This window comes from Saimiri boliviensis, chromosome 17 (genome assembly GCF_048565385.1).
Source record: "Saimiri boliviensis isolate mSaiBol1 chromosome 17, mSaiBol1.pri, whole genome shotgun sequence".
Lineage (NCBI taxonomy): Eukaryota > Metazoa > Chordata > Mammalia > Primates > Cebidae > Saimiri > Saimiri boliviensis.
In genome coordinates this window covers 49,152,424-49,179,840 of record NC_133465.1, presented here as the reverse complement: position 1 = coordinate 49,179,840, position 27,417 = coordinate 49,152,424, and the positions used below count along the sequence as shown (strand labels likewise).

Below are 27,417 nucleotides of genomic sequence, written 5' to 3'. Positions count from 1 at the left end.
GCGAGAGAGAGAAAGAAAAAAAAACGGTAGTAGTACTACTTTAGCCCCACCCCCAGCCCCTTCTCCAGGGGGCTGGCTGGACTCAGAGTCACCTTCAGGTGTCTGCCCTGTTCCTACTCCCCTCTGTTTTAGACACCCACATGCGCTCTGTTGACTACTCTTCTTTCTAGCCACCAGAACCCATAGGCAAGTAACTCTTTCTAGACAAGGAAGGAGCAAAGGTTTCTATCATTTTTCCAAAGGCAAGAAGGCATGGCCGGGGAGGGAGAATGGAAAGGCAAGCGCTGTCTGCCAGTCCTGGGCTTACCCCTCCAATGTGCGCCTGACCTGACCTGAGCCTGGACTTAGGCAGACCTGAGGGAAGTCCCCAGATGGGTCATGGTGTCCTGGACAGAGCAGATCTTATGGGGGCAGGTGGGAGACACTACACCCCAAATGCAAACTCTAAGCTAGAGGGGTCTGAGCGTTCATCAGGCACCCCCTCAAACTCAAGTGCAACAATCACTGGGCACTGTTAGGAATTCAGAGTCCTGCACCAAGCCCCAGAGATGGTTTTGGCGGGTCTTGGTGGGGCGCAGGAATCACATTTTTCACAAGCATCCCGAAGGGCTGGGGGTGCAGGTGGTTCACAGAGATGCTCGAATCCCAGTCTCACCCCAGCCTGCTCCTCCTCATTGTAAGGGTTATTGCCGAGTTTAAAATGAGGAAACTGAGGCCAGTGTAAGAAAATTAAATGCCAATTTATTCAGCTCCTGGGCGAGGTTTTTATGGCTAGGAGGAATGAGCAACAGCTGGGTGCTGTTTGGGTCCAGGGGAGCAGGATTGAGACGGGGCGGGCCGCTATTGATTGGCGGGTTGTTGGGCGGGTTTTCCGGTGCCAGAGCCGGCCAGCCAGAGCCTTCCAAGGGAGCCATGCGGCAGAGCTAGGTGCCGAGTGCAGAGCCTGGTGCCGGGTGCAGAGTCAGGTGCTGAGTGCAGGGGTGGGTGTGTCCGACCTCCTGGCGAGGCAACCTGCCTTACACTCATCACCAGCTGATGCAGGAACTCGTGGGACTGAGTCTGAGGACGCCAGGGAGGGAGGAGAAGGTGGGGTCTGACGCTGGGCACGAGGCCCAGGGGAGTTCCTGGAGCAGATAGCAACTCAGACCAGATCCTCTGAGCCTTGCCTGGCCCTGCTGAGGGTCCTCAGCCGGCTGACCTGGCCAGGGGTAGGAACGTATCAGGGATGTCCCAGTCTCCAGCGGGAAGGGCAAGGCCACCGCTCTGGGCTCCAGGGCTGACAAACGCTTGGAGGTGTGGCTGGAGCATGCGGGTGGAGCGCCTGGGGAAGGTGGGGAGAGCCCGGAGTCTGGGCAGCTGGACTCTGAGGCTGAGGCGGAAAGCTTTCCGGAGTCGGTGCAGATCCAGCCACCCTGCTTCACGGCCGGCCGTCACCCAGGAGGGCCTCCTGCCTTACGCTGAGACAAACTTGGAGAAGCCCAGATCCTCCTGATCCTCCTCAGACGTGTGGAGGGGAGGCGACACCACGTCCCCCTCCCGGGCCTGGGAAGGGGCTTCCTCTTTTTCTGTGGTCTGTAAAGACAACAGTGGGGTTTGGAGAGCAGAACCCAGACGAGGGGTGGCAGGTGTGAGAGGTGGTCCCTAGGTAGCTGCTGCACCCACCCCTCTGCAGGGGCACGGGACCCAACAACGTCTCCCAGGAACCCCCAGGCTTTGACTCCTGGCCTCTCATATCCCCAGTCCGTCCATCCCCGGGGGCGCCCTCAAGGCCCCAGGCTGGGTTCTGACGCAGACGTGGCCTCCCGGCAGCCCACAGCTCTATCAGCCGGGACTCCCAACCAGCTATTCAGGAATTTTCTGGACCGGAAAAAAGACAATGTGAGGTCACTGGCTTCCCGGGTGAAATGGGCTTGGCCCACGGCTGTGAGGGGGCAGGTGGGCGGATGCGGGGGTTTGGGGTTTGGGGAGCGGATGTGGAGGGAAGGCCTTCTTCCATTTCCTCACATTGTCTGAGTGGAGGCAGGCAAGGGGGCTCCGCAGCCCCTCCCGCTCCCGGGCCCTCTGTCCCTCTGTCCGTACCTGGCTTAGATACTGGATCTCTGTGTAGAGGCTGGCAGAGGGCTCGGGGATGGTGAGAGGCCCCATGGGCCCTGCAAGGCTGCTTCTGGCGTCCTCTGGGTCCTGGCTATTCCCCAGCGGCTGTCACAGAGACTTGGTCAGAACAGCCTGTTCTTGGCAGCAGGGAGGGTCTACGAGCCCAGCCAAGCCCAAGCGAGAGGAGAGAAAGGTGGAAGGGGGTGGGCAAGGTGGGAGGCGCCACGAGGGGAAGAACACTAAGCTCCTGCGTGACTCTGCCACTTCCTACCCCTCAGGGTGACCTTGGACAAGCTGTCTAACCTCTTGGAAGCCCAGTTTCCTCAGCTATAAAACCCGGTAAGAATTTGTCCTTTGGGATTATAATATTCATAAGAGCATCCTGCCACTCAGCCAATGAGAACTTCTGGAATGACTGTTTTCATTATATTCTATTCTGTAAAGCAGAAAGATCATGCTAGCTGCAGGTTCTCTGTGACCAGCCAGGAGACAGCAAAGTTGGACACTCCAAAGATTCATTGAATAACAAGGGCACATGAAAAATTCTTGAGATGATGGGTCTGAGCAATCCATTACCCACCAGATGAGGAGACCATGGCCCAGGGAAGAGAGCAGGTAGTCCAGGGTCAGTGGGGAAGCCCATATTCTGACCCGGGCCCGGCTGCTCCCATGGGTCCTCAGATCAGGAATGCCAGGCCCATCCATCTCAAGCTCCCTTTGCCTGGCAAGCGGGCAGAGCAGAGGCTGGAGCCGGCCAAGGCCCCCAGCCAAGACTCCCAAGGCCACAGGCTGCCCTGAGGTTTCCTGGACAGCGAATCCCACGGTCCAATGAGCAGTGATACCAGAGAAAGAAACTCCCATTTTCTGGGCATCTGTGGGGTATATCATCTCACTCTTTCCTATTTACGAGCATGTGAGCTATGGCAACAGGGGCTCAGGGAGCAGATGCAACTTGCTTGACATCACACAGCTGGCAAATGGCTGGGCTGGGACTCATGCTGGAAACTGACCACAGACTCAAGCTCTTTCCCATACCCTGCTGCCATCCTGGCAAGGCGTGTGACACATTTCTCTTGGGCTCAGTGTCTGTGGTTTACTAAGTTGGCCCCGGCTTCTCTCAATACCTAGCTGCTAGGGATGGGGGTAGAGGCGTGGATGTTTGAGCCATCTCTTGTTAGAAATGCAGAGATGAAGGCTGGGTGTGGAGGCTCACGCCTGTAATCCTAGCACTTTGGGAGACTGAGGCTGGAGGACTGCTTGAGCTCAGAAGTTTGAGACCCACCTGGGCCACATAGTGAGACCCCATTTCTCTAAAACTTTAAAAAGATAAAAAATATACTAAAGAAAGAAAGAAACACAGGGATGACATATTCAGTCTTCTGGGGACAAGGTAGGAATCGGAGCAGAATTCCCTGGGGGAAGCGTGGCTGGCAGATGAGGGGACTGGGAGCGGTAAGGCGATTCCCAAATACTGCCACTCAGGGCTCTTGTCCCTCCTAGCCCCGTCCATGGTGAGGACAGAGGGGTTCTTGGTGCAGGGCAGAGCTGGGGCTAGACCAGAGGACTCCTGACATCAGACCCATGAATCCATAATTTCGGCTTTGCAATTTGATCATAACCCAGCCACTGCTGACCCTGGACCACCAGCAGCTGCAGAAGCATCCCCTGTTCCAGGGTGACCAAGTTTGAGGAAAGAGCCTTGCGGTACAGAGGCCAAACCGCACACCCAGGCAGCGGCGAGGCCCACTACCGCATGTCCCGTGTGATTCGCGACCTCTCCCCTGCCCTCTGCCTCCACTGTGGGCGATCGGTCCTGTTCCAGCAAGCATAGAGGCATTTTCTGGGTTGCTAAATATGCAAGATATATATCAGAGCTCGTTTCTAGGTACTAGTAATAAATGTGGCAAAGAAAGAGGGAAGTCTTGGGTAGCCAGGGCTGAGTTCTGATCTGAGCTTAGCAGGCTATTCATTTCCAGGAGTGAGGGTCTGCAGCTGTCCCAAGCTCTTTCTCCTGAATCTGGGGGAGGGGTCTTGGGCTGTGACCTTGGCGCCATTCCTCAAACCCCTTGTACTTCAGTGCAGCGGGGTGGAGGATGCAGAGGGCGCTGCAGCCAGCCTCACAGACCTCAGTTAGGTTTCCAGGTTCTGCCTCTTTCAGGCTGGGTCACTGTGGGCAAGTCCCTTTTCTCTCTGAGCCTCTATTTCTTCATCTGCAAAATGGGGGGAATAATAATGCCTAGCTCGTGTAGGAATTATGAGGATTCAGTGGCGTATATAAAGCTCCTGACACATAGCAGGTGTTCAATTAAAAAAAAAAAAAAGAAAGAAAGAAAAAGGTGGATGAATGGATGGATGGCAATCCTTCCAGCAAGATCTCTTTGGGAAAGAAAATGCTGGTCTGATCCCCAACACTTCCCTCAGGGTTTTCACACCCCTGTGAGGCTCTCTCAAGGTAAAAGTAATACACCCCCTCATTCTCTTTGACCTGAATGTGGGCTAAGAAAACCCCAGATCCCTTCAATTCCACCTCCAGACTCTGCTCAAACCTATGGAGAGGCCACAAGCGAAATAAGACAAAGAAGGCCGCACCTGATGGTGTTTACAGCGTTCTTGCCTCTGACCCTCCTGGGGTGCTCTGTTCCATCGTTTCCTCAACAAGGGCCAGCCCCTCTGCCTGCTGGCCCTGTGCCCCTTACTGTCCCCTCCCTCTTCAGCAGAAGCAGGGTCAGGTGCCTCGGCAGAGAAAGCCCAAAGCAGCCCTTCCCAGGGTGGCCGGAAGGCAGCAGCATGGGAGCTGTGGCTGGTACAGGAGCTCTCAGCCTCCTTGGACCCCAGCCCCTCCTCCAGAGCTAGGTGGGGTGAGCCCCAGGTCCCAGGCCCAGAGCCAGGAGGCTGGTTTGGAGGCGATCAGTGGCACCCCGGTCTGTCCATCCATGTGTCTCCGTGACTTTTCCCTCACTCCCCTCCGCCACCTTTGGCCGTGTTGAGCTTCCTGAGACGACAACAACTGCTTCCTATAACAGCCCAAAGTCCCATTCCCACCCAAGTCCTCCCTGGGGGACCAGGCCTGAGTCTTTTGTCCTCACTGGCGCCAGGAAAGAAGGCAATGATAGCTCCCTTTTCCTGCCCTTGTGTTTAAAGGAATGAGTGGAGGCATCTCAGTCAACAGTGGAGGGCGGAGGGCCCAGATGGGGCTTCTGTGTCCTGAACTGCGATGCCGCAGCACCCCCTCCCCCAGGCTGGAGCCCGGGCCTCGGAGGGCCCAGTCTCTCCTTGCAGCAGTAGCCTTGGGGCAGGTGCCCTGCTCCCGACAATGGGCACAGGGACCCCTATTGTCTTGCCCCCTGGTCCCCAGAGCACCGCCCTCAGCCTGGGTCCTAGGGCAGCCATGCTACCTTGGTGTCAGAGCCAAGGAAGGCTCAGAGAAAACATGAGGGCATTCTGCAAAGAGAAGAGCGGGGAGTCAAGAAATCTGGGTCCTGTTCTCCACGTGGACCACCACCTGCTGTGTGACCACAGCAAGGCCTTTACCCACTCTGGGCCTCAGTTTCATCTTTTGCAAAAGCACACTAGAGTTTGTAGCATTGCCAGAGTCCCCGGACCCAACCCCTGGAGGGTTCACCTGGGGCTGGGGCCCTCACCCCTGGGTGTTCTGAAAGGGGATTTGCTTCAAACTGAGAGAAAGGTCGGGCTAGAGACCTCAAAGGCTTCCTCTGGACCCAGCTCTGATGTTCTATGATTCTCAAAGGTGGGATGGAAAGAAGGTGCCTGGTGAAGATGCTCACATGGATCCTGGTGTCCACCCTGCCTGGCACCCAGTGGGAAATGAGGTTCCTACCTGTAAGTCCCCTATGGGCACTCTGTCTAGCTCACACCCTGAAGGGCTGATCTTGGGGCAGGAGTCTGTGTGAGCCCCAAGGCATGGAGGGCCAGGTAGGAAGTCACAGAGGCAGAGCCAGGAATCCTGACTCCCAGCCCCACAGGGATCCGAGCTTGGGCTTCCATATGCCTCTGTCCTTACCAAGTGTGAGAGGTAGACCTTCTCGTTCCTCTGTGTCTCTGTGGCCAGTTGAGCTGAAAGAGATGTAGAAGGAGGAGCCCCTTGAAGCCATGAGTAGTGAGGAATGGCCTGTAGCTGCTCCAAGAGAGGTGGACTGGGCCCCTTGCACATGGCAGCAGGGGCTTCCCAGAGGGAGGAGGCAGCCAGACGGGCAGAGGAGCCCCTTCCAGCTCAGACCTTTGGGAATAATCCAGTCTTCCGAGATAAGTACATGGAGATAATCTCATGAGGGCCGGAAACTGGCCGGGAAAATAAATCTGTGTGCTAAGGACGTAGCTTCTTCAGCCTTAGTGTGCACATAGGACCCCCTGGACATTTTCGTACAGTGCAGAGTCTAGTTCAGTAGTCTGGGGTGAGGGTCTGAGGGTCTGCATTTCTAGCAGACTATCAGGGTTGCCGCTGCTGAGGGCTGGTGATCACAGTTTGAGAGGCAGGGTGCTAAGTGGCTCTGAGGCTGTGACCAGGAATGCTCCCGCGCTGAACTCTTCAGAGGGGACCTGGACAAAACCCACATCTCCTCCTAGAAGCCACTCATGGAAGAGACAGAAAGTGGGCCCAGGACTCCCCTGTGGCCATATCCATGGGGATGACATTGTGATGATCTTCCTGGCTCCACCACTTCCTAGCTATGCAAACAAAGGGCGAGCTGCGTAACCACTCTGTGTTCGTGTCTCCCCGTGGAAAATGGGTGTACTCCCTGGAAAATGGGTATACTCCCCAGAAAATGGATGTACTTCCCTGGAAAATGGGTGTGCTCTCCCAGAAAATGTTCTCCACAGTGTGGAGGAGATTAAACGGGATAAGCGAGATAAGCTGGGATAGTGCCTGCCACGTGGTAGCTCTTATTACTGAGATTTCCGTTAATCCTTTTAGTCTTTGCCATCAGAACAGGAGCCAGGAGCCACATGCGGCCATCAGGCACTGAAATGTGACTCCTTCATATTAGACTGGGTTTTGATGCCTCAATATGAAAAACGTGAAAGTAGAACATGTATCACTGATATTTTCTGGTTTTTTTTCGAGATAGAGTCTTGCAGTGGCGCGATCTTGGCTCACTGCAACCTCCGCCTCCAGAGTTTAATGATTCTCTTGCCTCAGCCTTCCCAGTAGCTGGGACTACAGGCACGCGCCACCACGCCTGGCTAAATTTTTGTATGTTAGTAGAGATGGCATTTCACCATGTTGGCTAAGATGGTCTTGATCTCCTGATCTCATGATCCACCCGCCTCAGCCTCCCAAAGTGCTGGGATTACAGGTGTGAGCCACGGCACCTCGCCATCATTGATTTGCTCATATTGATTCCATCTAGAAATGATAATGTTTTGGATATGTTGGGTTAAATAAACTACATTATTAAAATTAACTTCACTAGATTGGGCATATTGGCTCTTGCCTGTAGTCCTAGTTACTCGGGAGGCTGAGGCAGGAGGATCACTTGAGCTCTGGAGTTCAAGGGTGCAGTGAGCCATGATCACATCACTGCCTGGGTGACAGAGTGAGACCTTATCTCTAAAAAATAAATAATTAAAATAAAATACATTTAACGGCACTAGTTTTGTTTTGTTTTGTTTTTTAATTTTTAAAAATGTGGCTACTTGAAAGTTTTAAATTACATTTGTGGCTTGTATTCTATTTCTGTTTGATGTGTATCTGTGATTTTAGGTAAATGAGGCTTAGGGCAGTTAGGCGACTTGCCTTAGGTCGCACAGCTCAAAAGTGGTAGAGCTTGGATTTGAGCCTCAGCCTATGGAAGGGACTGAGCAGCACTAGAGACCCAGTGGCAGGAGTGGGGTCACCTTGTCAGTCCTGCTCAAGTTCAAGTGCTTGGCCCTGCATTGTCCCTGGCAGTGGGTTCCCACACAAGGAGTTGGCAATCTCTGGGATTGCTGGGAATTCCCTGGGGTCAATAGGTAGAGAAGTGCTTGATCAGTTCAGACCGGCAGGAAGAAGCTGAGAACCCTTCATTCTCCCATTTCCCCTTGCGAATTGCTTTCCTAAGGTTGACGGCCTCGTGGGACCCTCAGAAGGGAGGGCACAGCTCCTGACTACCATATCTCAGATGGACACGCGGAGGCTCACAAGGTCTTTCCAGGGCTGGGTGGGGAGCTGCAGGTCTCAGTGAGGCCCCTGGCCCACTGAGCCTCCCGCCTTCCTCCCACCCACCTTTGCTTACCTTTCTTTCTCCACCGGAGCAGATGGCTGCTGAAGGCGATTAGGCCTGCGGCCCCCAGAAGGCTTAGCAGCACCAGGACTGGGGCCAGGATGCGGACCAATGGGATGGACAACCTGGAGATGAGACACAAGGAGCCTAGTGGCTGTTACCAGACAAGCCAGAGTCTACGTCCTTTGGGGGTCCCAGGTACAGGCTCAGAAAGCCAATCCCTAGAGTGAAATCCAATTCAATGCAGCCAAGACTTGTGGGGGCAGGGCAGGGAGCAGGAGCATTTAGTGCTACTGGCTCTTGACAAACATTATTTAATTAGCACAGACCCTGAAACCAGGCTGCCTGCGTTCAAACTCTAGCTCTGCCACCTTCTAGACCTTGGGTAAGTGACTAAACCTCCCAGGGTGTCAATGTCCTCCTTAGTAAAATGGCTGCAGTGAGGATCAAACAGGTCAGGTTGTGTAAAGCGCTTAGTTCAGAGCCAGACACGTGCCAGGCACCCTGTCATTGTTAGCTGTCAAATTCCACAATCCCTGTGTGACTAGGCAGAAGTGGCCCAATTTCACCCTGGAGAAACTGACATTTGAAGCAACGAGCGACTTGCTAGGTCACCCAATGGTGTGAAGGGAAATTCTCAGCAGCTTGTGTCTGGGCTGGTGTCACTGGCACTGGCGTGGGGGGCATCCTGGCATTCTAACTGTGAGTCAAGCCATATCTTTTGTCTCTCCCAAGATGAGAGTGCACTAAGGGCCACGATGTCCCATCAGCACCATCTGGCATGGAAGGCGCCACTGCCCCCATTGCCAACCCCAGGGTTCACTTCCAGCAGGGTCTGAACTTGCCAGCAGCTGCCCGGATGTTGATAGCTGAGTGCAGTTACAACCCCCAAGATCCAGCCCTTCAGGCTGGGACTCCAGTTGTAAGGACAAAAGTTGTTTTCTTTTGGATTCTGAATTTTCATGCTGGGCACAGGGCTTGGTGCAAAGTACATAGGCAGGAGCCCCCGACTGGGGTGGCTGTGCCTGAGGTGGGGGCAGGGAGAGATGTGGGGGCTGGGACCTTGGTGACCCTTCACCCTGGACAGGCAGCAGGGCTGCTGGTCCTACAGTGCAAGCTGTCCACTGCTCAAGGGCCACAGCTGCAGGCTGTGGCCATGACAAGTGGATGAGTCCACTTGGAGGAAAGAGCACTGGGTTCCTATTTGCTCAAAGGCACCTTATGGTTTAGCGATGGCCTGAAAGGGGATGTGGGAGCCCTGGGGTTCACCTGGGCTTAGAGCTGCCGCTGCTGAGAGCAGGACTGGCGTCCTCAGCTGAGGTGGAGTCCAGGTGCATGACGGGGCGGGAGCTCCCTGCAGGAGGAGAGGTCGCTGCGTGAGGAGAGGTCCCTGTGCACTGTGAGTTTCCTTCGTGCCCGTATCGGGAGGTCCCTGGGAATGGAGTGGCCTTGGCCACTGTCTTCCCCTGCTTGGCTGTGGTTACTGCCGGGTAGAGCCCAGGAGAAGCTACAAGTCCAAAAGCAATGTCTCAGCATCCTTCCTGACCCTTGCGTCCCAGCATCCCCGACCTCTGACCCTTGACCCCTGCACCCTAGCCTCCCTGGGACCAATTTCTCAGAACATCCCCAGCTAAGGGACACCCCAGTAAGCAAACAGATCTAGATGGAGTCATTTTAAGGAAGGAGACCGTAGATCAGGCACACCCCACACCTGTGCATAATGTTGTCTCTTTCTCTGTCTGCAGCCTGCTCCCTCTGTGGGGAGTCACAATCACTCCCCTTCCCCACTTCCATGACCCTTTCCGGTGACCATTCCTGCCCTCCCCTGCAGTCCCAGCCAATTGTCACCTCCTTCCTCACCAGAAGGGCAGGCCCTCCCATCACCACCATGTGCCCACCCCCCACCACCCATGCCTCAGTAATGCCCTGACCTCCTCCTGCAGCCATGAGGTCAGGCAGGGCAGGGTGGCAGGGATGAGTCCAGAGGTCAGGGCCTAAGGCCCCATCTTTCTGGCTTGCCCCTGAGACTCTGGATGGCACAGACAGAACACAAGCTTTGAGGTCAGACTGTGACCACTTCTGGGCTCTGCCACTTCCTGTGTGACCTTGAGTGAATGACCTAACCCTGCTGAGCCTCCACTTTCACAGCTGGACAATCCAGCTCCCAGGCTTGTGGGACACCTAGGTGGCCATAAAGCATCATGTCTGAGACCTGGCGCGGTGGCTCACACCTGTCCTCCCAGCACTTTGGAAGGCCCAGGTGGGCGGATCATGATGTCAGGAGATGGAGACCATCCTGGCCATGGTGAAACCTCATCTCTACTAAAATACAAAAAATTAGCTGGGCGTGGTGGCACATGCCTGTAGTCCCAGCTACTCAGGAGGCTGAGGCAGGGGAATTGCTTGAACCCAAGAGACAGAGGTTGCAGTGAACTGAGATTGCACCACTGTACTCCAGCCTGGAGACAAAGCAAGACTCGGTCTCAAAAAAAAAAAAAAAAAAAGCGGCAGGGCATGGTGGCTCACGCCTGTAATCCTAGCACTTTGGGAGGCCGAGGTGGGTAGATTACCTGAGGTCAGGAGTTCAAGACCCGCCTGCCCATCATGGTGAAACCCCATCTTTAAAAAGAAAGAAAGAAAGAAAGAAAAAACAAAAAGCATCATGTCTGGTACCAGGCAGGCACTCACTGGCTGCTTCTGTAAGAAGGGTGGCAAGGGACAGGGATGGAATCGCCATTCACTCACTCAATCCTGGGGGCTGGGTTTGCTGAGCTTTTGCCTTGGGCTGCAGGCTTGTGGTAGCCGTAGCCATACGCTGGAAGGTGGGAGAAAGGGAGGGAGAACAGCAGGGTCCTAGAGGAAAGGGAGAGGCTGCTCTCAGGGGCGGCACCACTCTGAACCCCTTTTCTTTCCTTGGGAGCAGCTGGCAGCTCTCCCACCTGCCACCTGAGCACAGAGCACTGCCATCTTTCACCTCGGCCAACCAGGAGCCACATGGCGAGTTCCAGCAGATCCCCGGCCCTCTCCTTCTGCAGCCTCCTTAACCTCTCTCCTGCCTAGCTCAGACCCTCAGCTTCCCCTGTCCCCAACTGCCTCTCAGCCTGCTTCTTCCCTGCCACCCTTCACACTATGCCAGTTTTGTCTCTAAAGTCTGTGTTGAATCCCATCCCTCTGCCTTAGAACAGTCAGTGCCTCTCCATTGCCTATAAGCCGAAGTTTTAACTTTTTAGCATGCCTTTCTTTTCCTTTTTCTTTTATTTATTTATTTATTTATTTATTTATTTATGTATGTATGTATGTATGTATGTATGTATGTTTTGAGACGGAGTTTCGCTCTTGTTGCCCAGGCTGGAGTGCAATGGCGCGATCTCGGCTCACCGCAACCTCCGCCTCCTGGGTTCAGGCAATTCTCCTGCCTCAGCCTCCTGAGTAGCTGGGATTACAGGCACGTGCCACCATGCCCAGCTAATGTTTTGTATTTTTAGTAGAGACGGGGTTTCACCATGTTGACCAGGATGGTCTCGATCTCTTGACCTCGTGATCCACCCGCCTCGGCCTCCCAAAGTGCTGGGATTACAGGCTTGAGCCACCGCGCCCGGCGTTTTTCTTTTATTTTTAGATGGAGTTTTGCTTTTGTTGCCCAGACTGGAGACTGGAATGCAATGGCATGATCTCAGCTCCTTGTAACTTCTGCCTCCCAGGTTCAAGTGATTCTCCTGCCTCAGCCTTCCGAATAGTTGGGATTACAGGCATGAGCCACCACGCCTGGCTAATTTTGTATTTTTAGTAGAGACGGAGTTTCTTCATGTTGACCAGGCTGGTCTTGAACTCCCGACCTCAAATGATCTGCCTGCCTTGGTCTCCAAAAGTGCTGGGATTACAGGTGTGAGCCACTGCGCCCAGCCTTTCGCATACCTTTTAAGGCCTCTTAAATTCAGGCTTCAGACCAGGCTCAGTGGCTCATACTTGTAATCCCAGCACTTTGGGATGCCAAGGCTGGTGGATCACCTAATGTCAGGAGTTCAAGACTAGCCTGATCAACATGGTGAAACCCTGTCTCTACTAAAAACAAAAAATTAGCTGGGTGTGGTGGTGCGTGCCTGTAATCCCAGCTACTCGGGAGGCTGAGGCAGGAGAACTGCCTCAACCTGGGAGGTAGAGGTTGCAGCGAGCCGAGGTCGCACCATTGCACTCCAGCCTGGGCAACAGGAGCAAAACTTCATCTCAAAAAAAAGAAAGAAAGAAAAACCCAAACTACTCAGGCCTCAGACCACCTTGCCAGCCTGGCCTCTTTCCCTGTTCGGTGCTCCAGCCGTAGCGCTGTCCTTTATTCCCGACTACGCCAGCCTCCTGCCCACCTCTGTGCCTTGGACTTGCTGTTCCTCTGTGTGAGATGCCTTTCCTTTCCATCTCTGCCTAACGCACTTCTCTCTGTTCGTCAGCACAAGCTCAAGGTCAACTCCTCTGTAACGTCTTCCCTGGAAGCCGCGCGTCTCCTTCTCCTCTGTGCACTCATAGTGCCCCGTGCGTGGCTCCAGTGGCGCTGATGCTCTTACACTGCAATTTCTTGTTTACTGGGTCTACCTGCTAGGCTGAGGCTCCTTGTGGGCAAAATGCCTATCCTTTGTGCCCAGCACAGTGGGCAGAAGCCTGATGCAACTGACCCCCCAGGAGCTACTTCAGTCCTCTGCACCCCCAAGTCCATCTGTCACTGTCACCTCCCAGTCCTATGTATCCTGGACTCTCTCTTTCTCCACCACCCTATTCTACAGATTGAGTATCCCTTATCCAAAATGCTTGGGACCAGTAGCGTTTCAGATTTCAGAATATTTGCCTTATATCTGCTGATTCGGCATCCCGAATCCAGAAATCTGAAATCTAAAACGCCCCAACAAGCATTTCCTTTGTATGTGTCATGCCGGCCTGCAAAAAGTTTCGGACTTTGGAGCATTTCGGATTTCTGGATTAGGAATACTCTATCTGTAACATTAGGTCAGTTTATTCTTGCATTTTTCTAAGTAGGTGATCAAATCTTTTGCAAATAAAGAGTGTTTATCTTTTCTTTCCAACACTTATACTTCTTAATCTTGCATATTTCATTGCATAGAGCCTTCAGGCAAAGATGAATAAAAGAAAATGATAGTAGACTGGCCAGGTGCAGTGGCTCATGCCTGTAATCCCAGCACTTTGAGAGGCCAAGGAGGGAAGACGGCTTGAGTCCACGAGTTTGAGACCAGACTGGCCAATATGGTGAAACCACACCTTGAAAAAAAAAAATGACACAAATTAGCCAGGCGTGGTGGCTGTGCCTGTGGTCCTAGCTACTCTGGAGGTTAAGGTGGGAGGATTGCTTGAGCCTGGGAGGCAGATGTTGTAATGAGCCAACATCATGTCACTCCACTGCAGTCTGGATGACAGAATGAGACCCCATCTCAAATGAATGAATAAATAAATAAAAAGAAAAGAAACGATAGGGGGTACATTTGTCTTTTTCTGACCTTCCTAGAAATTCTCATGTTTCACCATACTCAGTGGTGTGCTGAGATGGCTCGCACTGGTTCATAAAAGCTAATAGCTAACTTTTCAGGACTTGGTGAGATAGTTGTTAAACTGTGGATGGCTGGAAATTGGCCCTGGGAGAAGCATTGACACCACAGAAATCGAAAAACACTACAAATGAGAGCATCCCCCAGCCTGTTAAGCATTTACCAGCACACTACTGTCATGAGGCTCCTTCATTTAATAGCCCAACTGCCATCAGAGAGAGGCCAACAAAGTCTGAGCTAAGACGGTAATATAGTAATGTACACATTATATGCAAACAATTACAAATGAGGGTAAATAGAAAACACAGGTAAACTTGATCATAACTGGTAAAAATGACCTGTGAATACTGGTAAGAATTGGAAGAGGTAAGAGAATCTCGTATATGATGAAGAACAGATTCAATGTGGTTTGATGCTGCTGCTATTTGGCAAGTTTAACTTTATTTCCCTAAATTAAAATAAAGATCCATGGAGAAAGGACTAAAAAAGTAATAATGAGGGGATCTGTTGGTGGTGGGCCTGGGCCTGGGCTTGGGATACATCCCAGCTAGAGGGCCAGGAGAGGAATAAAGCAGACATCAAAGCCGGAGATGATTGTGTTAGAATCCTGGTTCCACCACTTCCTGCTGTGAGACCGTGGGCAAATCACTTAGTCTCTTGGAGCCTCAGTCCCTCATCTGTGAAATGGGGCTACAAAGACCTACCTCGCCCTCACTGGCCAGCACACCAAGGCTTCCACTGCCCTGTGCCCTCTCTGGCTTCTTTCTCCTTTTGCTCAGCAGATCCAGGTGGGGTTCTGGGCACCCAGAGAGGTGCTCTATCCTCTGCTCGGGCCCCATGGCTCCAGCCCCAGCCCCTTGGTGTCCCTGCATTTAACAATTCCTGCTTCAGGCACCCTACCCAGAGGCTGGTTCCCAAGCACTCTAGCACCTGTGCCTGGACTTGAAGATCGGGGGAGGTGGAGGCCAGGAGGGGAGCATTGAGGGTGCAAGCAGAGTGAGGCCAGCATGGTCAGGGCTCAGGGGTGGCTCTGTGCTCAGGAATATCTTGGAAACCAGGCAAGGAGTCTTCTTTATCCCCAATATGTCCATCTTGTACCCAACCTATGGAACTCTCCCTCCAGTACATCTGGGCAGAAAGGAAAGGCGCCGAGCCCAGCACTGGACAGATCTGGGTCCAGTTCTGCTCTGACATCTACTAGTGGTACCTTGGGCGGCAAGAGCGAGAGCGGCCAAGAGTTATGCGGCTCCCTCTGTGCCCCAGGCCTTGCTCAGCGCTTGACCTGCATGGTCTCCCTGAGGCAATAAGATTGGTACCAGGACTGTGTCCCACCACCCCTCCCTCTTCCGTCTGCAGCACCTGTCCCCAGCCAGAGGGAAGGAGAGAGATTTGTTACCTGGAAAGACGACCAGAGTGATCGGTAAATACTTATCGCCGCCCAGTTTTTTGACCCCACACCAGTACTTCCCAGCGTCTTTCAGGGTGAGGTCCCTCAGGGTCACAGTGAACGAGAGCTCCTGGCGGCTGTCACGGATGGACACCCTGCCCTCCGTTGTCTCCTGGCCTTCCTCTCCCGAATAGATGGTACCGGCGCAGCGGGAGAAGAGGAGGCCGGCCTCCCTGCACCAGTACTTCGGGTGGTCCCTCAGCTCTTCCCTGTAGGTGCACTCCAGGGACACGGTGTCCCCTTCGAACCCGCTGATTTCCTCTGGGCACTTTAAGGCTTCATAACCTAAAATCACAGCAGGAGTCGGGGTTGGAATAACCAGGATCCATGCACCAAGGTCAAGGCCAGAGCTTCCATTTTAGGAGGAGGAAGGAAGGCTTTTCTTAGTCACCCCTTCTGGGGACAGGCTTGGAAAGTCCAGTACTCCTCTCCCGCTCTAGGGTAGGGCTGCTGCTGTTTCCCTAACCCTGGCCCATTGAGGAATGGGGTGGGGAGGGGCGCTGTAGATTCAGATAGAATCTGGTAGCCAGATAGCCAGGAGGGTTTCTGGGTTTTTGTTTTGTATGTAGACAGGATCTCACTCTGTTGCCCAGGCTGGAGGGCAGGGCGCTCATAGCTCACTGTAGTGTTGACCTCTGGGACTCAAGAGATCCTCCCACCTTAGCCTCCCACTAGCTAGGACTATAGGCGTGCACCCCCACACCTGGCTAATTTTTTGTTTTTTCAAACAGATGGGATCTCACTATTGCCAACTGAACAACTGGCATCAGTTGTAGGATGCATCCTGACTTTCAGTGTTTGAAGGTAAAGAAAAAGAAAGCAAAAGAACTGATAAAATGTGATCATTCTCCATCTCTCAGGGTTGTGGGGAGACACACGGTAGAGATTCAACAAATATTTGCTGAGTTTAAAAGGACAATCAGGGCCGGGCGCGGTGGCTCAAGCCTGTAATTCCAGCACTTTGGGAGGCCGAGGCGGGTGGATCACGAGGTCAAAAGATCGAGACCATCCTGGTCAACATGGTGAAACCCCGTCTCTACTAAAAACACAAAAAATTAGCTGGGCATGGTGGCACGTGCCTGTAATCTCAGCTACTCAGGAGGCTGAGGCAAGAGAATTGCCTGAACCCAGGAGGCGGAGGTTGCGGTGAGCCGAGATCGCGCCATTGCACTCCAGCCTGGGTAACAAGAGCGAAACTCCGTCTCAAAAAAAAAAAAAAAAAAAAAAAAAAAAGGACAATCAGATGGGGATGTCTTGTCTGCCTCCAGGCTTGGCACAGGGTAGAAAAATTAAGATCAGAGAGGCAAAGCAACTCTCACAGCCACCTCGCCGGGAGGGGAAACGCGCGGGTGTGGGAGAAAACCTGGCTCTAGGTTCCAGAAACAGCAATCGCGCCCCTGCACTGCCCGGCTCCCCTAGAGCTGAGGAGGCTGAGGATAGGTGGGGTGGGGCTCAGGCAGTCAGGAGGTCCTTCCCCTGCAGACCCCAAGGGTGAACCCCACATCCCTCCCAAGACCCCCACCCTATCTCACCTGGGAGCACCAGGCAACCCCATAGCAGGACCAGAAGCCGCATTCTGGGCGCTGGACACCGTGGGAGCAGACGCTGGGAACTAAGCTGCTCTTCAGCCACGCGGGGCTTTAACTTCCTCTAGTCCCGTGAAACCAGGCTGAGGAAGCGAGGGGAGGGGCGTGCGGGTCACCCCTCCGTAGGCCCAGCGGGGGTGGGGGGGGCGCCTCTGCCTTCCCTTTAATGACCGCCCACGCGTGCCTACCCCGGCTCACCTCCCAGGACTGAAAACCCACTCTGGTGCATCTCTCTTAACCTGTAGTCCGTGCACCCTAAGGGGTCTGCGGGTCGAATTCAAGGAGTCCATGTATTCGCATGGGAAAAAGTTACGTATCGACTCTCACCGACTTCTAATGTTTAGCTTTTCCTCCTATTAGGAGTGTACTGTTAGCAGTACCTGCAGCTTTGTTACCAATTACAATCACAGACACTGGCACATGAGTTTCAATATCTCGAAACGTCCTGTGTACTCCTCACTGCTTGGAAAATCATGAGTTACTAGACCTGCCCCCAGACCTGGTTATTTACAGCTCTAATAATGAAACAGCTATTACCATTGTAGCGGGAAACGGATCTCTCGGACACCGAAAACAGGAGGAAGGAGTTTATAACTTAACATATGAAAAGGGTCTCGGTTTACAGTCTCAGGCATTACATATGAAAAGGGTTTCGGTTTACAGTCTTAGGAATGAAAGGGGGATGTTGATCTGAGATGCCTGGGTCTCCCTCTTGACTATATCACATATTTATAAAGAGTTTTGAGAATCATCTCACCAATATTAGTTTTTTTTTCCAGCATATGTATTTTATTTATATACTTAGGCGCTATTACACTGAGAGAGGGGTCCATAAACTTCACCACACTGTCATGTGGTTGGTGGGCCAGAAAGAAGCTTGCCCCTGGGGCAAGGTCCCTGGCCCCTCCTCCGCCATCGCCTTTTGGAGGACGCAGTACTGTCCTTGGCCACGGGGCGGCGGTGCAGACGGGGCCGAGCAAAGTCATAGGGCTAAGCTGAGCTGGATTCCCTGGAGACCTGGGCAGGCCGCCCTGCAAGGTGAGTCTTCCTCAGGCCTGCGGAGTTGTTTTGGCGTTTGAAAAAGTGAATTGGTGGTTTCCATCAATTCAAGCAGATTTGAATCCTCCTTGAAAGGACCAAAACAAAACTGGGCTGGGCCCGGTGGCCCATGCCTGTAATCCCAGCACTTTGGGAGGCCGAGGCAGGTAGAACACCTGAGGTCAGGAGTTCGAGACCAGCCTGGCCAACATGGTGAAATTTCTGTCTCTACTAAAAATACAAAAAAATTAGCCGGGCGTGGTGACACATGCCTGTAATCCCAGCTACTCAGGAAGCCGAGGCAGGAGAATCGCTTGAACCCCGGAGGGGGAGGTTGCAGTTAGTTGCAATTGGTGCCATCGCACTCCAGCCTGGGAGACAAGCGTGAAACTCCGTCTCAAAATAAATAAATAAATAAATAAAAACAAAAACCGAAACACACACACACTAAAAGGTACCCTTGGGAGCCCTGACAAACTGGTTTCAACGACTTTTTTTTTTTTTTTGTCTGATTGCAAAGTTCTTACAGATAAGCAAGATTTTGCACAATACAGAACATAAAAAAAGAAAGGAAACAAAAAGGAACGTTTTTTGTAATTCCCCTTCTGCTTTAGAAAAGCACCATTAATATTTTGGCATACACGCTTCCAAATGTTCAGTTGGAATTTTACTCACTTGTCAGGTTAATATTTGAAGCATGAACTCAGTGGTTCTGGGAGGGGAGGTTGTGTGTGTATGAGTCTAGCAATGTGGGAGAAGCGTTTTGATTGCACAATGACTGCAAAGCACTGCTGCCATTTAGTGGGCGGGGACAGCTGTTCACATCGGTGAAAACTCTGTTACCATGATCTCAGCCCCGCCTCCTTTTTTTTTTTTTTTTTTTTTTTAATGAAGTCTCTCTCTGTCACCCAGGCTGGAGTGCAGTGGCGCCATCTGGGCTCACTGCAACCTCCACCTCGTAGGTTCAAGTGATTCTTCTGGCTCAGCCTCCTGAGTAGCTGGTACCACAGGCGTGCGCCAACACGCCCAGCTAATTTCTGTATTTTTAGTAGAGATGGTGTTTCACCATATTGGCCAGGCTGGTCTCAAACTCCTGACCTCATGATCCACCTACCTCGGCCTCCCAAAGTGCTGGGATTACAGGCGTAAGCCACCACCCCATCTCCCTTTTACATTTACAGACTACAAAAGGTGATCTGTTTTCGTAGTTAAAAAAAAAAAACACAGATTAAAAAAATTTGTTTATTTATTTATTTTTGAGACAGGCCTCACTCTTGATGCCCAATCTGGAGTGCAGTGGCACCATCACAGCTCACTGCAGCCTCAAACTCCCAGGCTCAAGTGATCCTCCCACCTCAGCCTCCCCAATAGCTGGACTGCAGTCGTGCACCACCATGCCTAGCTAATATTTTATTTTTAGTAGAGACAGGGTCTTGCTATATTGTCCAGGCTGGTCTCAAACTCCTGGCTTCAAGCAATCCTCCCATGTTGGCCTCCCAAAGTGCTGGGATTCCGGGCATGAGCCACCACGCCTAGCCTTAAAATAATACTTCTAGCATTTGATAGCATATCTTTGCTCTTTTATTTATTTAATTTTGTCCTTACACAGAATAATTTCTGATCCTCTACTTTTCTTGAATTCAGACTTATTTATGATATGCAAGGGCAAGCATCTGACACTTCAGTGTTTTCTAGTGCTGTGGGACCTGACCACTGGCAGATTGAAATATGTGTTACTTGGTTATAAATTGCTTTCCTTTTATTTTTTCTCCCTAGTATAGCTTTTTCAAAAATATGTGCATGGGAAGGCATATTATTTGTGATCGTCATTTTAGGAGAGAAAGCGAGGCGTTATCAAATGTTTATTTATATAAGGAGGGTGTCAAGCGGGTTCCTACTGCCTTCCTGTCTATTTGAAGGCCCTTCCCTCCACTCCCCAGCCCCACACCTAGCCCAGGAGGCTGACTTGGAAACTCCAGTAGAAGCAGATTCACCAGGCTGGGAAGTGGAGCAAGGGCTGGGGAGAAGGGTGAAAGTGAGGTGCTGGGATGAGCCTTGCACCTAGTTCTGCCCTTAGGCCACACCCTGGGGTAGGTGGGGCCAACAGGCAGACCTCTGAGATGGGCTGGGGATCTGAGAAGACAGGACACTTTCATCCCGCTTCCTACCAGGAGCACAGGGAGGTGCCCCGCCATCATAGCATCTGGAAGAGGCAGTGGGGCAAAAGGGCTCCTGGACAGATCACTGGGCTGGTGGCAGCCTCATCGCATCCTCAGGAAGGGATCTGTGTGCCAGAGAGGTGCAATGGCAGAGATGAGGGGATGGAGCTACTCAGCCTTCAATGGCCATCCTGGTCCAATTCCTCTCTGGTTTGGACTTGGACTAAATCACTTCAGCTGCTCCACGATGCTCACTTGCTCCCTTTGGATCAAGGTTTCCGCAGCCTCAGTTCTATTGACATTTTGGGTCAGATAATTCTTTGTCGTGGGAAGCTGTCCTGTGAATTACAGGATGCTTTGCTGTACCTACTGCTAGATACCAGTAGTCCCTCCCTAGTCGTGACAATCACAGACGTCTCCAGGCTGGGTGAGGTGGCTCACGATTGTAATCCCAGCACTTTGGGAGGCCAAAGTGAGTGGACTGCTTAAGCCCAGGAGTTTGAGACCAGCCTGGGGAACATGACAAAACCCCGTCTCTGCAAAAAATGCAGAAAATCAGCCAGGCATGGTGATGTGCATCTGTAGTCCCAGCTACTTGGGAGGCTGAGGTGACAGAATCACCGGATACTGGGAGGTTGAGGCTGCAGTGAGCTGAGATCCCACCACTGCACTCTAGCCTGGGCGACGGGAGTGAGACCGTCTCAAAAAAAGAAGAAAAGTCCCCAGGCATTGTCAAACATCCCACTTGGAGGTAAAAGTATCCTGGGTTGAGAACCACTGTCTTAGATGACGAGAAACTCTGTGGAACAAGTAAGTGAGCTTTTGTGCAAGCTCTATTGTTTATGTAGGCCAGGGGCTTCCATCTTTTGGCTTCCCTGGGCCACATTGTCTTGGACCACATATAAGTCACAGTAACACTAACGATAGCAGATGAGTTAAAAAAAAAAAAAAAAAAGAAAACTCATAATTTTTTTTTTTTTTTTTTTAGATGAAGTCTCGCTCGTTGCCCAGGCTGGAGTGCAATGGCACAATCTAGGCTCACTGCAACCTCCACCTCCCAGGTTCAAGGGATTCTCCTGCCTCAGCCTCCCGAGTAGCTGGGATTAGAGGCATCTGCCACCCTGCCTGTCTATGTGTTGTATTTTTAGTAGAGACCGGGTTTCCCCACTTTGGCCAGGCTAGTCTCCAACTTCTGACCTCAGGCGATCCACCTGACTCAGCCTCTCAAAGTGCTGGGATTATAGGGGTGAGCAACTGTGCCTGGCCATTTAAAAAAAATCTTATAATGTTTTAGAAAGTTGATGAATTTGTTCTGGGCTGTATTCAAAGCCATCCCGGGCGTAATAACAAGGTTTTGGACTAGGACAGGGGGCAGAACCTAATGCTGAATCCCGGAAGGAGGTGAAACTGCATCCCTCTTCCCTCGGTGGAGCTAGGGCTGTCCCCGTAACACTCAGGGTGAGGTGGGGCGTAGCAGTTCAGAACACACACTTTTTGCAGGTGGGCCAGCTCCCCAGAGAAAAGGAAGAAGAGGGCCGGGGTACACATGCCTTGTTTCTCCTTCCGCATTCACCAATCAGATCAGCAGAGGCATGGAGAGAGACCACGAGTTCTGCGCCAGCGGGGCTCTCTGCTCACGGACAGAAGCATCAGGAGTGGGGAAGACGTGTCCTCAGCAAAGATGAATGAGCCACAAGACGGGAAGATTTGGATTCCTGAGCTACCACTTGGAAGACAGCTGCCCTGGACAGCCACCAAGCGTGCAGCAGACTTGGTGTGAGCAAGAGGTAGACTTTTCAGTGTTTAGCCAGAGATCTTGCAGTTTGCTCGTTGCTGTAGCACAGCGTAGACCACCACCACGCTTCCTGTTTTCTCTCATACTCTTCAACCTCTAGTCTCCCTGCAGCTTCCCTATCCTAGCCAGTTGCAAACTCGATTTTTCAACTTTCTCCATCAAAACAAATCTGAAAACTCCCTTTCAATTTATTATTTTTTATTTTTTTATTTTTTGAGACTGTAGGGTCTCACTCTGTCACCCAGGCTGGAGTGCAGTGGCACGATCTCAGCTCACTGCAACCCTTACCTCCTGGGTTCAAGCAATTCTTGTGCTTCAGTCTCCTGAGTAGCTGGGATTACAGGTATGCACCCCATGCCTGGCTTATTTTATAATATTTTTCGTAGAGATGGGATTTCACCATGTTGGCCAGGCTGGTCTCGACCTCCTGACCTCAAATAATCTGCCCACTTTGGCCTCCCAAAGTGCTGGAATTACAGGCGTGAGCCACCACGCCTGGCCCCTTTCCAATTTTTTATGTTGACTGATGTAAAGACCTTTTACTTCTGGGAATGACAGGGAAAACGATAGAGAAAGGCAGTAATGGGAGACTGGTAATGAGGGCCAACCTCTCTCTGCCACCTCTTTAAGGATCATTAGCATTCTCTTTTTTTCCAGCGCATGCCTGATGGAACTCACTTCTCCATGTCTAGATGGACCCGAAGGCTTTCACTCCTCTGGCCTTGAGCTCATCTTCCTGTTCCCTCTGCAGCTGCTCTGAATGCACCTTGACTGAGCCTTGGCTTGGTGAGGCAAATCCTGCTCTGAGGTTCCAGCCACATCTGGGCCAACTCTGTCCTCACCGCACCTGCCCTGTCCTGGGATGCAGCCTCTCCCAGCACTCCTGCTTCAAGCTCTCATTCACCCAAACATCTCTGTCTGTTTATCTTTTCTTCTAATTTGCTTGCCCAAATATTCACCACACCTGACTAATTTTTGTATTTTTAGTAGAGGCGGGGTTTCTCCATGTTGATCAGGCTGGTCTCAAACTTCTGACCTCAGGTGATCTGCCTGCCTCAGCCTCCCAAAGTGCTGGGATTACAGGCACGAACCAGTGCACCCAGACTTCTCTCTCTCTCTCTCTCTCTCTCTCTCTTTTTCATAACAGGTAGCTAGTTGTAATTGTCACCATACTTTATTTAATTTTGACAGAAGGTCTTGCTCTGATGCCCAGGCTGGAGTGTAGTGGCACGATCATGGCTCACTGCAGCCTTTATCTCGTGGGCTCAAGTGATCCTCCCACCTCGGCCTCCTGAGTAGCTGGGTCTACTTGCACATGGATCAATTTTTTTTTTTTTTTTTTTTTTTTTAAGTAAAGATGAGTTCTTGCTATGTTGCCAAGGCTGGTCTTGAATTCCTGGGCTCAAGAGATCCTCCTGCCTCAGCATCCCAAAGTGCTACAATTACAGGTGTGAGCCACTGCACCTGACCAGTCCCCACATTAAAAAAATTCCTCTCCTTCTGCTTAAATGTCAACTTTCTCAAAAAATGTAGACTGTATACATGAATACTATTTCTGTTCTTTCAATTCTGTTCTATTTGTCTAGCTGTCGATTACCTCTTTAGTACTAAACTTTATTAAGTAGTCAATTTTTTTTTGAGACAGGGTCTTGCCGTGTCAGCCAGGCTTAAGTGTAGAGGTGCTCACTGCAGCCTCGACCTCCTGGGTTCAAGCAATTCTGCTTCAGCCTCCTGAGCATCTGGGACTACAGATGAGCACCACTACACCCAGCGAATTTTTGCATTATTTGTAGAGACAGGGTTTTGCCGTGTTGCCCAGGCTGCTTTTGAACTCCTGGGCTCAAGCGATCTCCCTGCCTCAGACTCTCGGAGTCCTGGGACTACAGGCTCAGTACTAAGCTTTCAACATTGTTTTCGTATTTGAAATGTTTTATCTCTGATGAGCTCGTGCCACCTGACATCCCACCTCCCCTGGTCCCATAACTCTTTTTTTTTTTTTTTCCTAGAACTTTCCTGTTATTGACCAATGTTTATTTTTCCTGATGAATTGTAATAACATTTAATAAATTCCCTCTGAAAATTCTTCTTATATTTTAATTGGAATTGCATTGGGTATAAAGATTATTTCAGAATGAATTAATATAATTACACAATTGAACTGTTCTTTCCCTAGCCATTTGAGGTACATTTTGTCTTTTATGCCCTTCACTAGAATTTTAAAGTTTTTTCCCCCCAAATACAAATAGGTCTTTTATATTTCCTATGATGTTTATAACTTGGTATTTAGGCTGGGTGCAGTGGCTCACGCCTGTAATCCCAGCACTTTGGGAGGCCAAGATGGGTGGATCACGAGGTCAAGAGATCGAGACCATCCTGGTCAACATGGTGAAACCCCGTCTCTACTAAAAATACAAAAATTAGCTGGGCATGGTGGCACATGCCTGTAGTCCCAGCTACTCGGGAGGCTGAGGCAGGAGAATTGCCTGAACCCAGGAGACGGAGGTTGCGGTGAGCCGAGATCGTGCTATCCAGCCTGGGTAACAAGAGCGAAGCTCCGTCTCAAAAAACAAAAACAAAAACAAAAACTTGGTATTTAATCTTACTCTTGATCTTTTAGTTTGGATTTTTTCTTTATACTTTATAATTATTTTTGTTGATAGGAAAGTCATACATTTTTAATATCAATTGTATACTCTCTGCCATCTGAAATGTTTTTCATTATTTCAACTAGCTTTTCAGTGAATTTTCTTGGGTTTCTAGGTATACCTGGGCATCACCTGTGCTGCCTCCTTCTTTTAAATTTTTATTTTTTTATTTTTTATTTTTTTTATTTTTATTTTTTTTGAGATGGAGTTTCGCTCTTATTACCCAGGCTGGAGTGCAATGGCGCGATCTCGGCTCACCGCAACCTCCGCCTCCTGGGCTCAGGCAATTCTCCTGCCTCAGCCTCCTGAGTAGCTGGGATTACAGGCACGCGCCACCATGCCCAGCTAGTTTTTTGTATTTTTAGTAGAGACGGGGTTTCACCATGTTGACCAGGATGGTCTCGATCTCTCGACCTCGTGATCCACCCGCCTCAGCCTCCCAAAGTGCTGGGATTACAGGCTTGAGCCACTGCGCCCGACCTATTTTTTTTTTTTTTTTTTTTTTTTTTTGAGACTGAATCTCTTACTGTTACCTGGGCTCGAGTGCAATGGTGCAGTCTCGGCTCACTGCAACTTCCACCTCCTGGGTTCACACAATTCTCCTGCCTCAGCCTCTCGAGTAGCTGGGATCATAGACGTACACCACCACACTCGGCTAATTTTTTGTATTTTTAGTATAGACAGGGTTTCACTCTGTTGGCCAGACTGGTCTCAAACTCCTGACCTCGTGATCTGCCCTCCTTAGCCTCCCGAAGTGCTGGCATTACAGGCATGAGCCACCAAGCCACCAAGCCACCAAGCCAGGCCCTTCTTTCTAATATCTATGTCTATTGTTTCTTTTTCTCATCTGCTGATGTTGGCCAACATTCAGAGTGATAGTAAATCATTCATATTGGTAGGCACTTTGAGGCTTGATTAGATTCAGACACATTTAGGGATTCATATACATAGGATATGTCCTCTTGATCAACTGATCGCTTATCATTATGAAATAGCCCCCTTTTTCCCTGGTAATATTCCTTGTTTTGAGGTCCACTTTGCCCTATATTAATGTAGTCACTCCAGTTTTATTAATTAGTGTAAATCTTTTTTTATTCATTTTCTTTTAGCATATCTGTGTCTTTATTTTTCAAGTGAGTTTATTCTAGAAAGCACATTAAGTCTTGCTTTTTAATATAGTCTTACAATCCTTTCCTTTTAATTGGAGGATTTAGACTGTTGATTTTTTTCTTTTGTTTTGTTTTTAGCGATGGGGTCTCACTCTGATGCCCAGGATGGAGTACGCTGGCATGATCATGGCTTAATGCAGCCTCCATCTCCAAGGCTCAAGCAATTCTCCACCTCAGCCTCCTGAGTAGCTGGGACCACAGACAAACGCCACCACACCTGGCTAACTTTGCTTATTATTTTTTTAGAAATGAGGTCTCATGATATTCCCCAGGCTGGTCTGGAACTCCTGATCACAGGTGATTCTCCTGCCTTGGCCTCCTGAAGTGCTGGGAATCACAGGTGTGAGTCATTGCATCTGGCCTAGACCATTTACTTTTAATGAAAATAACTGTTGTGTTTTGTTTGTTTTGTTTTGTTTTTTGATACAGAGTCTCGCTCTGCCGCCCAGACTGGAGTGCAGTGGCATGATCTCCAATCACTGCAACCTCCACCTTCCAGTTCAAGCAATTCTTTTTCCTCAGCCTCCCAAGCAGCTGGAACTACAGGCATGTGCCACCATGCCCGACATTTTTAGTAGAGATGGGTTTTCACCATATTGGCCAGGCTGGTCTCAAATTCCTGACCTCAAGTGATCCGCCTGCCTCGGTCTCCCAAAGTACTGGGATTACAGGAGTGAGCCATTGTGCCCCACCTAACTTTTTATCCTAATAAAAGATGGTCTTACATGGAGTTTTAGTAATAGCTTTCCAAATATTAAACAATGTAATTTCCCAATATTAAATCATTTTAAGAACACACTCTATTTGTTCATGGTGTGTTATTCTTTTGATGTTCTGATGAATTTGTTAGCTAATACAGTTTTTAGGATTTTTGCAGCAATATTTATAAATGCGATTGATTTTCAGGTTTTTTTTTTTTTGGCCTTTTTTTTTTTTTTTTACAGGTTTTAGTATCAATGCTATTAAAAGAATTTTGAAGATTTCCTTCTATTTCTATGTTCTAGAAGAATTAAAATAAGTTTTGTTCCTTAAATGTTTGGTGAAGCTCTCCTGCAGAACTAGGAGGACCTAGTGCTTTTTGAGGGAGCAGTTGACGACTCGACTCTATTAAGATTGACCTATTAATATTTTATCTTTCTTTTGAGGTAGTTTTGGTAAATTTTAATAATAAGATTTCTTTCTTTTTTCTTTTTTTTTTTTTTTGAGATGGAGTTTTGCTCTGTCCCCAGGCTGGAGTGCAGTGGCACAGTCTCGGCTCACTGCAACCTCCACCTCCTGGGTTCAAGCGATTCTTCCGCCTCAGCCTCCTGAGTAGCTAGGACTACAGGCGCGTGACCTAATGAAAGCTTCTGACCTCAGTGATGGCATCAAGATTACAACACCCCAGTAATACAGGATGTACTTTTTTGTGTTTGCCTTTTTTCATTCTGTCTGTCTGTCTATCTATCTATCTATCTATCTATCATTTATCTAGTTAGTTAGCTATTTTTTGAGATGGAGTCTTGTTCTGTTGCCTAGGCTGGAGTGCAGTGACGTGACCTCAGCTCACTGCAACCACCACCTCCCAGGTTCAAGTGATTCTTGTGCCTCAGCCTCCCTGAAGAGCTGGGATTATAGGTGCCCGCCACTATGCCTGGCTAATTTATTTATTTATTTATTTTGAGACGGAGTCTCGCTCTTTTGCCCAGGCTGGAGTACAGTGATGTGATCTCAGCTC

At 50.5% G+C, this 27,417-nt stretch overlaps 1 protein-coding gene and 1 long non-coding RNA gene across 10 annotated transcripts; one reads left to right on the top strand and one right to left on the bottom strand.

Annotated features, from left to right (window-relative positions):
• Positions 1–721: 721 nt before the first annotated feature.
• On the bottom strand, positions 722–16,978 carry CD300LG (CD300 molecule like family member g). Of its 6 annotated transcripts, none has more exons than XM_074389118.1 (8): positions 16,841–16,977; positions 15,258–15,593; positions 11,061–11,168; positions 9,585–9,822; positions 8,328–8,440; positions 5,933–6,168; positions 2,080–2,199; positions 722–1,572 (listed from the first exon to the last, which is right to left on the bottom strand). In XM_074389118.1, the coding sequence occupies exons 1-8, from the start codon at positions 16,881–16,883 to the stop codon at positions 1,453–1,455; spliced, it is 1,314 nt and encodes a 437-aa protein (XP_074245219.1). In that variant the 5' UTR covers positions 16,884–16,977; the 3' UTR covers positions 722–1,452. The 6 variants fall into 6 exon arrangements, with proteins under 6 accessions (XP_074245219.1, XP_074245221.1, XP_039332851.2 ...); XM_074389120.1 differs by having other exon boundaries at positions 9,585–9,669; XM_039476917.2 differs by having other exon boundaries at positions 6,116–6,168; positions 16,841–16,976.
• Positions 1,027–26,492, top strand: LOC104650186 (uncharacterized). Of its 4 annotated transcripts, XR_012514760.1 has the most exons (7): positions 1,027–1,086; positions 1,741–1,878; positions 2,373–2,433; positions 16,040–16,112; positions 17,674–17,932; positions 21,672–21,878; positions 26,130–26,492. It is a non-coding gene; the product is annotated as an uncharacterized LOC104650186 (long non-coding RNA). The 4 variants fall into 4 exon arrangements; XR_012514759.1 differs by lacking the exon at positions 17,674–17,932; XR_012514757.1 differs by lacking the exon at positions 17,674–17,932 and having other exon boundaries at positions 21,592–21,878.
• Positions 26,493–27,417: the final 925 nt, after the last annotated feature.

Bases quoted from the DNA above. Each gene is read 5' to 3' on its own strand.
- CD300LG (XM_074389118.1), bottom strand. From the start codon at position 16,883: ATGCGGCTTCTGGTCCTGCTATGGGGTTGCCTGGTGCTCCCAG. The intron at 11,169-15,257 runs GTAACAAATCTC...CCTTTCCTCTAG, and splicing joins CACTCTGGTCGTCTTTCCAG to GACCCTGCTGTTCTCCCTCC. The intron at 2,200-5,932 runs GTAGGAACCTCA...TCTCTGTGACAG, and splicing joins TGCCCATAGGGGACTTACAG to CCGCTGGGGAATAGCCAGGA.